Genomic DNA, 12,721 nt, shown 5'->3' on the forward strand with positions numbered 1-12,721 from the left:
TTCGTATAGTGAGACTGGCACTCCCACCACTGCCACCACTCCACGCACCAGGAGATGATTCCAGGACGCTGGCTCTGAAACAAAAAAGAGAGAAAGGCCCCATGACTAAGGGACTCCGTTAAATCATCCCACTGCTGCCATGAGGCTCCCAGAAGATGAAGACGTTCCTGGGACACAGTAAGAGCTGTGTTGGGTCGTGTGCACATGGTCACCACTCAGAGCAGCGGGAATGAGATCTCCAGGCTCATTATCCCCATCGGCCAACCTGACGGAGGGAGAAAGGTGAGCCCGGCAAAGCAGCCCCTGTTTCAGAGTCTGGGAACTGTGATTTTTAAGATGCTCCAAGATGGGGTCCCTCATGTCTTAAGGTTAGAGGGGACGGTTAGGATCATCTACTCCAGCGTCTCCTGAAGTGTGGGGAAGGGCTAGCCATGGTGGGAAGGGTGGGGTTTGAAGATGTATACAAGAAAATGGGGGGTGGGGTCGCTAACACATTGCTGACGGGTGAGGGGCAAGATTGGTTTCTTTGCCTTGAGGAGGGGGCTCAGCTTTTAAAAGTTTTGGGAAGAATAATTTAGTCTGAGCCCTGGCATAACCCAGGCCAGAGAACGTCGCCTACTGATTCCTGCACCCAGTCCAGTGATTTATGGCACTGACTTGGCATTGAGAGGGATTTTATCATACGCTGAAATCCAGCTGCAGAAGGGAAAGGGCATTAGAAGCTGAAAGACCCCAGAAGTGGCTCTGGTTTTCTACTCAAAATAACCACCCAGGGCTGATTTTCCCCGGCCCAGCGCCTTGCAGTCATGCACCCAGCACCTAGTGAGTGCGGTGTGCAGGCAGGCTCCCAAATCCAGACAGCGGCACTTCACATCCCCATTGCCCTGGCATCAGGGACTGCCCTGAGCGTCCATCCTGCAAACACATATGCACCTGAGCCCTCCCACTGCGATCCAAGGCTACTCCTGCTGATGGAGTTAAACACGTGGCTCAAGTGTTTGCAGAGGTTCCAAAGAGCTGAGGCTCTGTGCAAAAGGAACATTACTCCAGTTATTCCAATCTGTAGCCAGACAGCCAGCCCCCCCTCTCAGACCAGCATTGCTGGGAACACAAGGGAGCCAAAACAATAGGGCACTTAACATCAATTCCAGCACAGCCTTTGAAGCTGTGAGAAGCACAGTTGTGGTGCTACAATGTGCCTCTGGGAACAGATACAAGGATTAGGCTCCCAGCAGACAGAGAAGCTGTGACAGACATGGCTCTTAGCCCCTACTAAATAGCGTGATGCACACACACCAACATCCTAGGTGGGAAAATATTTACCCTAATAAAAGGAATGTCCAGTAGTCAAAACTTATTGTTTCTCTCCCTTGCAAGTGTAAACTACTCTTGCGAGAGCTGGCGTCGCCCAGACAGACCGGCCCCAATTTGGCATAAGAAAGGAGAAAGAGAATAAAGGAGTACAGAGGTATAAGTATGGGACCTACAGCACCATGATTTTTGAGTGCTTTTCACTATCTATCTGCTGGTCAGATAAGTGACAGCCTCCCAAGGCTTCTGCAGCTAAGAGGGTCCCTAAGCCTTGTCCCTTATTCGTCTTTCCGCGGAATTGAGTGACCGATCCTGGCTTGGCACCGCTGGAATCGAGAGATGCAAGGAGGGTAAGAAGCACCCACACCTGATCTCCTATCTTTAGTGTACACATATTTTGAAATAGAGCTCTATACTTTGTTTTCTTTCTTTGGGATTGTGGCTTCAGTTTTGTTTTGATTTGCTGAATATGATTATTCTGTTTGTCTGCACTTACCATTTTGTATCTGCCTTTCGGGTACAACAGTGAGAAAGCTAGACAGTGCTAATAGCTCATCAGCAAAGACAATGGACCATGGAAAAGGTTTGCCCTCACCGGGGAACATTTTAACCAGCCTATGGGTAATGGCTGCTATGACTCAGCAAGACATGCAAGGGCATGTGAGCAGACTACATGACACTATATTCCATTTTGGTACCTGCGTTTTTCCACGAACAGGGCCTGGAACTTAGCTTGAAACAAAGGGTTCCCTCCATATGGAGAGACTATATAAAGTGGGGAGTGACATCATGATTTGTCTTCACTCCCCCACAACTCAACACCTGAAAGAAGCTCTGGAAGACAAAGGACTGGGATCGGGGAAGGGGAGCCCAAGCTGCAAGGCAGATGCAGCTTGTGCCTTAAGAATCTGCAAGCCTGCTTGTATCATCAGTCAGGGTGAGATATTGCTAGTTCAAATCCTATCTATCTGGTAATTTCGGCTTAGTTTGCAGTTTTGTTTATTTGCTAGGTAATCTGCTTTGATCTGTTTGCTATCACTTATAATCACTTAAATGTTTCTGTAGTTAATAAACTTGTTTTATAAGAACATAAGAATGGCCGTACTGGGTCAGACCAAAGGTCCATCTGGCCTAGTATCCTGTCTTCCAACAGTGGCCAATGCCAGGTGAATGAACACAACAGGTAATCATCAAGTGATCTATGCCCTGTCTCCCATTCTCAGCTTCTGCCAAACAGGCTAGGAACACCATCCCTGCCCATCCTGGCTAATACCCATTGATGGATCAATAAGTTAAAGAAGTATGGGCTGGATGAATGGACTATAAGGTGGATAGAAAGCTGGCTAAATTGTTGGGCTCAACAGGTAGTGATCAATGGCTCCATGTCTAGTTGGCAGCTGGTGTTAGGGGGCTTATTCCTTCACCCACTTACTTCCCTGGTCCTTCTCGCATGAACAGAGAGCAACAATACCCGAAGTCCAAAGGTGCAAACAATTCGATGTTTATTGGGGTGAACTTCCAGCAAGCATGATTCCAGTTTCCTTCCTTAGTATCCTCCTTCCCAGCTCTGACACCACAAAGCCTTACACCTGTGTCCCTGTTCCCATTCCTGTCCTTAGCCAAACATGATTCCAACTTCCTTACTCCCATTCCCTGTTCCCATTTCCCCCTTTAGCAAAACATGATTCCAATTTTCTTACCCCCATTCCCATCTCCCCCTTTAGCAAAACATGATTCCAATTTTCTTACCCCCATTCCCTGTTCCCATCTCCCCCTTTAGCAAAACATGATTCCAATTTTCTTACCCCCATTCCCTGTTCCCATCTCACACACCCACATGCCCACCCCCCCCCCTTACTTCCTGATTGACTGCAGACTATATAGTAAAACTTGAGTTCTGCTTCGCTATACCTTAACCAATCATTTTCCTGAAATTTAACTAACCAATCCTAACATATTGTAACATGATTATGTAACCAATTATATCCCACCACCTTAATTAGTTTACACCCAGCAAAATTAATTATACAGCAGACAGGAACAATTACAGAAGCAGACAGATTATACAGACAAACAATAGCAAAGTGGGAACTATAATGACAAAACAATACAGAAGTGAGGATTTCACAACTACATCTATAAAGACATAAGGGTTTCCCAGCTGTGTCTATTGTGAAGTGAGTTCTTAACTAACAGAAAACTATCAAACTGAACTTCCTTTTACATCCTCTAGGCTCTTCCTTTTCTCTGGAGGTGATAGATCAGATCACCTTTCTAATAGCCCCAGATTCCCTTATTTCAGTGTGACTAATCTGGAATGTGAAGAGGTGACCGTTCACTTCCTAGCTTATGGCTGCCTCTGCTGCTTAGCCAAAGGCCTTAGCCTAAGAACAGGGCCTCAGACTGTCACTGTGAGAGAAGGCCCTCACACCAGGAGACAGTGATTTTGATTCTTTCTTTTATACCTCTGTAACTAGCTAAGTGATAAGAATACACCTAAATTCTTAGAGTATAGGCCTTTACAGACAGGCCTGAATATCGACATCCTAACAGATGACCAGCCAGGTTTAGGGCTCCTCATATCTCTCTGGCCTCAATGATTGGGGTCAGCCTGGCTTCAAGGCTGGCCAGGTCTGTTGACATCCCCAGCTCACTTCTTGCCTGCACCCAACTTCATCATTTCAGCAATCGAGAGAGACTGTCCCCCTGCCCCCATCATTCTTTGTGCGGTGTCATTCATGACCCTTTAGAGTTCAGGGGCAGCTTCACATGACACTCATAGACCTATTCTTGTCTCTCTCTGGCTCTGATGCAGGGAGTTCACAGTTCTCAGCCTCAGTTGTCTGGCTCTGAAGAGCAAACCCAGCAGCTTCCTAGCTCTGATCCCCCCACCTTCTCCCCCTCCTGACTGTTTCTCACATCACTGCAGGGATAAGGCAAATAACTTCTTTCCCTGTTTCAGTCTGTGAATCTTGCTCTCACCTTCAGTGTTTGTGCTGAGAGATATTGATCATTGTCATTGTTCCAACACACAAAAGATCTCATGACAAAGGGTTAGACAGGTTAAAATAATATTTTTTTTAAAAAGGCTTTTCTGGCAATGATAATTTGTCTCATGAAGTCTTCAACAAATCTGAGCTACATCATGTCAAATTAAACTAATATTTAAGTATGTGACCAAACGGCCTTCACAAAGAAAGAAAAACCCACAATACATGTTGGGCTATAAAACACTTTCACATTCATAAACTGAAATCTCAGAGAATCTTTTAAGACTCAAAATCAGGAAAATAAATGTACCCATGTTCTTCTGAAGTGGCTAAACCTGCTTTACTTCTTGCCTCATTATTTGGGTGTATTAGTTACAAAAGTTATAGCATCATTATGCTAAAAGAAAGACAAAAAAAAAAACCCACCCAAACTTCCCATCTACAAATGATCTGGAGTAGCCTAGAAAAAGCCCAGAAGCAATTTTATCAATAGATGGAAACAGGGCTATAAGACTGGACAGGTCAAACTGTGCTTTGAGGGTCACTGGGATTTCCCTGCCCACTCCCAGGTCTGTGACACTTTCTTCTCCAGCCTTCAGGAGTCTGATTTAGGATCATAGAAATCAAACTGTGATTCCTAAGCATGGAGAGCCAAGGCCACTGTGGTAAGTGACCCTTTGGGAGATAGAGGGGTAGAATGGGGAGAGGATAAAACTCTCTATTGCTTGGACAGAGTTACTGTGCCAAAGGTGGAGTGTGATAGTGATGAGGGAAGGAGGGAATCCCTGCAACTCACCCCATCACCCTCGAATAGCACAGAAGCTAGAACAACATTTACTGTCACTGCTCCAATTTTTTAACATCTAGTTAATTCTGGTCCATAAGGTAGAAAATGTACAAACAATAAATGGTTTTCACCTCGGCCTGAACTAATGTGAGAATTTCCCAGAATGAGACAATCTGGCCCCAAAAGGGGAACTCAGGGACTGGCCATCACTCTGCTAACAGGGGGATAAGATGCTCAGGGTCAGTTTATACTAGGAATCTGATGGAGGGTCACAGAGATGCGCTGGCTAATCCCGACCACATTTCCTACCATAAAGAGAACCTCAGAGGCTGATGCTATGGAGGCAGAGGTGGGATCTCTGGGCCTCCTACAAAAAGCCCTGTGGAAATCCATCCCCTGTGCTCTCCCTCTCTCCTTAACCCATGATCCTCAAACATTCAATAGCCCCAGCACCCAGCTTGCTCTGCTTCCTAGTTCCAGAAGCTTCAAACATTTAATCCCCAGTTCCTTGCACAAAACGATCCTCCTGGTCCCTCAATATCCCACAGATCCCAGTGCCTTGGGGGATTTGGGGAGGGAAGGAGTTACCAGCCTTTCTGGACACCCCCGTTCCAGGGAACAGCTCAAGGTAATTGGAGTAGCCCAGCCCAGGGGCTGGTGGAAGATGCGGGGGTGGGAAAGGTGTCTAGACAGAAGGTAGGGCCAAGCCCAAGTGTCCTTCTCTTAATCTCCATGGAAGGGGAATCCCATCTGGAAAGGATGGGAGAGGGGGAAACTTCAGCCAGGCCGAGGGAGCAGCTGGGGAAGTTTTTCTCTCTTCCTTCCCCCACCTGTGGCCCATTCGCTCAGCAACCAAGACTGCAGCAGGGAGATGGGGCTGATTGGGGCTTCCCATCCTCTGCCTTGGGTTTGCTTAGACCAGTCTAATATGGTGTTATTTACACTTGGAGCATTTTCCACCCTGGGAACGTCTCAGAGGTTTCTTCCCTGTGTGGATTTGCTGATGCCTGATACTATGGGAGCAACCAATAGAAGCTTCCCCCACTTTCAAGGTCTCTCTGTTGTATGGTTCACTGATGCATGAACTCAGATTGAATCTTTTCCCACAGTCAAGCTATTTCTAGGGTCTCACGCTTGTGGATTCTCTGATGTTTAGTAAGCTCTGAGCTCATATTGAAGCTTTTCCCGCAGTCAAGGCATTTATGAAGGTTATAGCCTGTGTGGATTCTTTGATGTATAATAAGGTTTGATCGCTGATTGAAACTTTTCCCACACTCCAAGCATTTATGGGGGCTCTCTCCTGTGTGGATTGCCTGATGTCTAATAAGGTTTGTTCTCTCAGTGAAACGTTTCCCACAGTGGAGGCATTTATCAGGTTTATCTCCAGTATGAATTTTCTGGTGTCTAATAAGGTGTGAGCTCTGAATGAAGCTTTTCCCACACTCAAGGCATTTATAGGGTCTCTCCTCCGTGTGGGTCCTCCAATGTCTAGTGAGGTATGAGCTGTGGCTAAAGTTTTTCCCACAGACCAAGCACTTATGGGGTCTCTCTCCAGTGTGGGTTGTCTGATGTATAACAAGGCTTGATTTCTGAATGAAACATTTCCCACAGTCCAGGCATTTATATGGCCTTTCTCCCATGTGGATTCTCTGATGTTTAGTAAGATTTGATTTGTGACTGAAACTTTTTCCACAGTCCAAACATTTATAGGGCTTCTCTGCTGTGTGGATTCTCTGATGCACAATAAGGCCTGAATTGTAAGCAAAACTTTTCCCACAATCCAAGCATTTATGTGGTTTCTCTCCTGTGTGTATTGTCTGATGTGAAATAAGGTTTGTTCTCTGAATGAAACTTTTCCCACAGTCCAAGCACTTATGAGGTCTCTCTCCTGTGTGGATTGCTTGATGTGTAACAAGAGCTGATCTCTGTGTGAAACTTTTCCCACACTCCAAGCACCTATGGGGGCTCTCTCCTGTGTGGATTACCTGATGTCTAATAAGGTTTGGTCTCTCAATGAAACTTTTCCTACAGTGGAGGCATTGATGAAGTTTGTCTCCAGTATGAATTCTCTGATGTCTACTAAGGTGCGAGCTCCGAATGAAACTTTTCCCACACTCGAGACATTTATAGGGTCTCTCTCCCAGGTGGGTCCCCCAATGTCTAATGAGGTATGAGCTGTGGCTAAAGCTTTTCCCACAGTCTAAGCACCTATGGGGTCTTTCTCCAGTGTGGGTTATCTGATGTGTAACAAGGCTTGACTTCTGAATGAAACATTTCCCACAGTCTGGGCATTTATATGGTCTTTCTCCTGTGTGGATTCTCCGATGTTTAGTGAGGTTTGAGCTGTTACTGAAGCTTTTCCCACAGTCCAAGCATATATAGGGTCTCTCTCCAGTGTGGGTCCTCCAATGTGCAGTGAGGTATGAGCTGTGGCTAAAGCTCTTCCCACACTCAAAGCATTTATGGGGTTTCCCTCCCATATGGATTGTCTGATGTGTAAGAAGGTGTGATCTCAGAATGAATTGTTTCCCACATTTGAGGCACTGATTGGATCTCTCTTTCTTGTGATTTGTCTGCTGGGCTGTGGTTTCCTCAGGATCCTTGCATCCTCCCACATATTTAATAGATTCAGCCACTTTCTTGGTAGGCTGTTTTCTGAATAGCCTCTCTGACCAGTTCTGATTTCCAGAGGCTTTTCCTTGTTCCAAGCACTGCGAGAAATTCCCTTCAGCTCTTCTCCCAAAGGTCCCCTGTGGTTCCACTTTCCCAGGAAATTCCTGATGTTGAGTCTCCTCCTCTTTCTCACTCTCTTGCTCATCACCTGCTGGGAGAAAGAGAGACAATCTGGGCAGGAGTCATTGTCTATGGTGGGGAAAAAGAGGTATAGCAGAAAGGGAAAATCCAACACAATAAATTTTCAAAGACTGAACAATTGGATTCTGCCTCCACATCCCATCCAAACACTCACAGGGAAGGAAATGCCTGCCGCTAGCAGGACGGGTGGAAAGCCATGAATGATATATATTGAGTACAGCCCTGACCTGGATGAGATGAGGCAGAACTGATGTGTTCACTGACACCACATTTTTGGGATTCTCAATGTTTTTCCTCAATCGCCAGATGGTTTCTGTGTCAGTTTCACCAACTCCTTACCTATGTGGGTATCTCTCAGAATCTCCCTTTCCTGGCAGGTCTGGAGATCGGGTACCCACGGCTCTTCCCATCGTTCCAGCCGGGTGATCAGGTCAGGTTTGGGAATGGGAAATCCTGCTCAGGGGGTGAAAAGAGACAAGATCAGGGTGCATGGAGAATAGGGAGAGTATTTATCACGAAGGACATTCCTGGAGTTGAACCTGTGCCTGTGCTGTGCTGGGGGAACATGGAATCCAAGAGGACAGGAACATCGTCATTGAACCCCCTTGGGGTTCAACATTGAATCCCCTTGTCTGGGGAGGTGAGAGGAATTGTTACACCCTCAATAGGAGTTTGCAGGATCTGTGCACTCTCCGGGCCTTGCTGACACACACACAGGTCTAGAGTTAACCCCCTGTCTATTTCTAAACCTGCAGCGCCCAGACCCCTCCTCATGGCTGAAGCTAGTCCCAAGAAAGGAGGTGAAGAGGGTGTGACACTGCACCGCATATTCTTCATAGTGATATTATTATGATATAATTATAGCGTAATTAATATTCTTTTTTTGCAAGATGGGTCATGTAAGATGTCATTGGAAAAGTTATGATTTGCTGAGTATGAATATCCAATTTGTATGCATGTATCATTTTTGAATCTGAAGTATTGATTATTGACTAGGAATCTGTAATTCAAATGGGCTTGCTCTGGAAAACACCCACAGCCAGCCTTTCAGGTACAACAATGAAAAAGCCATGCGAGGCTGATGGTCCATCAGCAAAGACAATGGACCATGGAATAGCTTAACCTTCCTGTGGGCATTTTGGCCAGCCAGTAAGCAATGGCTGCTATAACTCTACAAGGACATGTGACCAGACCACATGTCTCTGTACTCCATCTTGGGATGTCAGTATTTGTCCACAAACCAGTCTGGGAACCAAGTTTTGAAACAAAGGGTTTCCACCGTATGCTAAAGCTATATAAGGCAGGGAGTGAATTCATCTGTTCTGCACTCCCCATACAAGAAGTCTCCTGGAAACCCCTGAGGAACAAAGATTGAACTGGGGGAAGTGCTGGATCCAGGCTAAAGGGATTTCTAGCTTGTGTATGAAGACCTGAGAAACACAAGCTGTACAGCTAATGCAGCTTGTGCCTTAAGAATCTACAAGTCTGCCTGTACCATCATTTAGGGTGAGAATCTGCTAATTCATATCCATAGGTAACGAGTTATATGGGCTCGCTGTGCCCATGCTCCATCAATATTCATGATGGTGGGCCCGGCTCCACCAATGTTTGGGCCCCAGGCCTTGTCCTTTGGGGGTCCCCTCACCATGGGTCAGCAACACGGGGCACTCTCACCTCACTTTCCCCTGCCTCCCCACAGGCAGCTCCCCCCGTCCCCTGTGCGGAGAGTCCCAGCAGAGGCAGGGCAGCCCCACATGCTGCCTCCGTCCCTCCTCCTCCCTCAGCGCTGACCCAGCCAACAGGAGCTGCTGGGGGCGGCGCCAGAGCTGCCTGGCCGCACCTCCACAGCAGGGAGGGGGAGGGAGCCACAGACAGTGGCTCTTAGCCCCGGGCAGAGAGAGAGCAGCAGGAGTCTGTCACTGTCAGACAGACACAGCCGGGGGGTTGTGGGGAGAGACAGATAGAGCTGGGGGTGGGGGAAAGGAGCAGCAATGGGCACCCCGGAGCTGGCATAAAATACAGAGTACAGAGGGGGTTTCCTGGCAGGGCTATAGCAACCCCACCCCTGCAGAGCAGACACAGGCTGCAGTGGCTCCGTCCATCACTCCTCCCCACCCCACAGAGACCCACACAACCCTGTGCTCCCCCTAAAGACCCATGCCCCCGTCACCCCTCTCCAGAGAGCCCCCCCTTTGTGCCAGACAGCTCCCCTCCCCCACTGCCTCTCCTGCTTCCTACAACCTCCTCCTTTGCCTTCCTCCTCCCCCGCAACGGTCAATGGGAGCTGCACCTGAGGCAGGGTGCCTGCTTGCAGATGCAGACCTGCCTGGCCGTGCTCGTTGCTGCTGGTGCCAGGCTCCCCGCTAGCTCCCCAGGCTGCCCTGGACCCTGCGTCCCCCCGAAGTACGGGGCCTCCCAAAGCACAGGACGCGGGGCAATTGCCCCGGTCCATCCTGTGGACCGGACGGCTCTGCTTGGGCACCACCAAAAATTATACAAACCTGGCACCCATGTTCATATCCAACGTATTTAGTATATTAAGCTTAGTTTGTGTTTCGTTTATTTGCTAGGTAATCTGCTTTGATCTGTTTGCTATCACGTATAATCCCTTAAAATCTATCTTTTGTAGTTAATAAACTTGTTTTACGTTTTAATCTAAATCCAGTGTGCCTTTAAGTGAAGTGTCTTGGGAAAAAAATCTCAGCTTGATTTAACACAAGTTTGTTGCATTTCCTCCCCACACTGAGGGGGGAGGCGAACGCTGTGACCTTATGTTGTACAATTCCCTGTGCAGCACAATATGGTATAATTTTGGGTTCATAGTCCAGAGGGGTGCATGTCTGGGGAGCTGGGAGTTATCCTGGTTGTAGCATTTCTGTTGTTGGTTCATGCAGGGGTTGGACAGAGAGCCTGCATGTAACTGCAGCGGGGTGTGTCCCTGCCTGCGTGGACGCTGGTGGAAGTGTGGGACCAGGAGTGGGTCTACAACTTCTCACAGTAGCACAGTGTGAGAGGGAGCCCAGGCCTTGTGGGTCAGAGGGCTCAGTGGTACCCCAGTTCCAGGTAGCACCCCAGGAGGAACCAGTCACACAGGGATTCTGTGTGTGCCTGAGAAATAATCCAGACAAAACAATATATGACTTCTGCCCCCTTGAAAGCTGGAGGGGTAGGGATGAGATAGAATGTCCATTAGGTTTTGACATCCCTATCTCATTGAAAGTCTCTCTCACATAGCAGCTGTGGATTATAGGGTTCGTTCACCTCCAGTCTATCTCACCAAAGATGTACCTGACAGATTTGGAAATGCAAGACCCCATGGCTTCTAATAACAGAGAGGCCAGGAAAGCCTTACCCAGTGAGGTCACATTCTCGTAATTCTCCTTCATGACTTCCCTGTACAGGGCTCTCTGACTGGGGTCCAGCAGGGCCCCCTGCCCCTTGGTGAAATACACAGCCACATCCTCGAAAGTCACCGGCATCTGAAACAACAAATGTTCCCTACTCAGCACCTGCTGCCACAGTCACAATCCCACTATTCATGGGAAGGAAGGAAGAAAGCAAGCTAGCTCAGTGGGGGGGAGGAGGAACAGATTGAGCAGGATGGGGGTGAGATTCTGCTAGAGCAGCCAGAAAGCTTCAGGGGTTGGCAAGAAAGTGAGAGCTCCGTGTCCCTCCCAGCAGACAGAGGAGGGCAGAGTCTTCTAATTTACCACAAACCTATGAGGCACAGGCTGATGTGGGAAGCAGAGCTTTGGGTAGGGGACAGGGACAGGAATCCCAGCACCTTTCCTTTGTATTCCCCCGCAGTCTCTGCCTAGACTCTTGGTGGGGAACTCTGGTCTGTTTTCCCAGCCCTGTCTGGTGGGAGGGAGGGATGTTCCTGTTTTAGAAATGGGGGAATGTTTACCTCCCAATGGGCCTGTTCACAAATCAGGCCTTAGCCTGAGCAAGTCCCAGTGGGTTTTTCAGATCTTTCCTCCTCTCTACCTGACCCTATGTTTGGCCTTTTTTGGCCTTCCTAATTATATTTTTACACTTCATTTGCCAGAATTCATACTCCTTTCTATTTTCCTCAATAGGATTTAACTTCCACTTTTTAAAGGATGTCTTTTAGCCTCTCACTTCTTCTTTTACTTTGTTGTTTAGCCATTGTGGCACTTTTTATTGTGTCTTTTAAATTTGGGGTGCATTTAAGTTGAGCCTCTATTATGGTGTTTTTTAAAGGGTTTCAATGCAGCTTTCAGAGATTTGACTTGTGGCACGTATCTTTTATTTCTGTTTAACTAACTTCCTCATTTTTTGTATAGTTCCCCTTTTTGAAATTAAATGCTATCATGTTGGGCTGCTTGTGGTGTTTTCCCCCGCACAGAGATGTTAAATTTAATTATATTATGGTCACTATTACTAAGAGGTCCAGCTATATTCACCTCTTGGACCTGCTCCACTGACGACTGCATCAAGAATTGCCTCTCCTCTTGTGGGTTCCAGGACTAGCTGCTCCAAGAATTAGTTATTTAAGGTGTCAAGAAACTTTATCTCTGAATCCCGTCCTGAGGTGACATGTACCCAGTCAATATGGGGATAGTTGAAATCCCCCATTATTATTGCATCCGATGAAGTGAGCTGTAGCTCACGAAAGCTTATGCTCAAATAAATTTGTTAGTCTCTAAGTCTCAAGTACTCCTTTTCTTTTTGCGAATACACACTAACACGGCTGCTACTCTGAAACCTGTCATTATTATTGAGTTTTTTATGTTTATAACCTCTCTTATCTCCCTGAGCATTTCACAGTCACTATCGCCATCCTGGTCAGGTGGTC

The 12,721-nt window shown here is 47.2% G+C and overlaps 1 protein-coding gene across 1 annotated transcript in view; it reads right to left on the minus strand.

The window, feature by feature from the left end:
* Window positions 1–3,163: 3,163 nt before the first annotated feature.
* Window positions 3,164–12,721, minus strand: part of LOC140898206 (uncharacterized) — a 46,157-nt gene continuing 36,599 nt past the window's right edge. The window contains exons 7-8 of the mRNA XM_073311694.2: window positions 11,613–11,619; window positions 3,164–7,631 (exon numbers count right to left, since the gene is read on the minus strand). Coding sequence (XP_073167795.1) covers window positions 6,198–7,631; window positions 11,613–11,619 — 1,441 coding nt within the window. The 3' untranslated portion in view covers window positions 3,164–6,197. The remainder of the gene's footprint in view (window positions 7,632–11,612; window positions 11,620–12,721) is intronic.

Source organism: Lepidochelys kempii, chromosome 14, assembly GCF_965140285.1.
Source record: "Lepidochelys kempii isolate rLepKem1 chromosome 14, rLepKem1.hap1, whole genome shotgun sequence".
In the NCBI taxonomy this organism is placed as follows: domain Eukaryota; kingdom Metazoa; phylum Chordata; order Testudines; family Cheloniidae; genus Lepidochelys; species Lepidochelys kempii.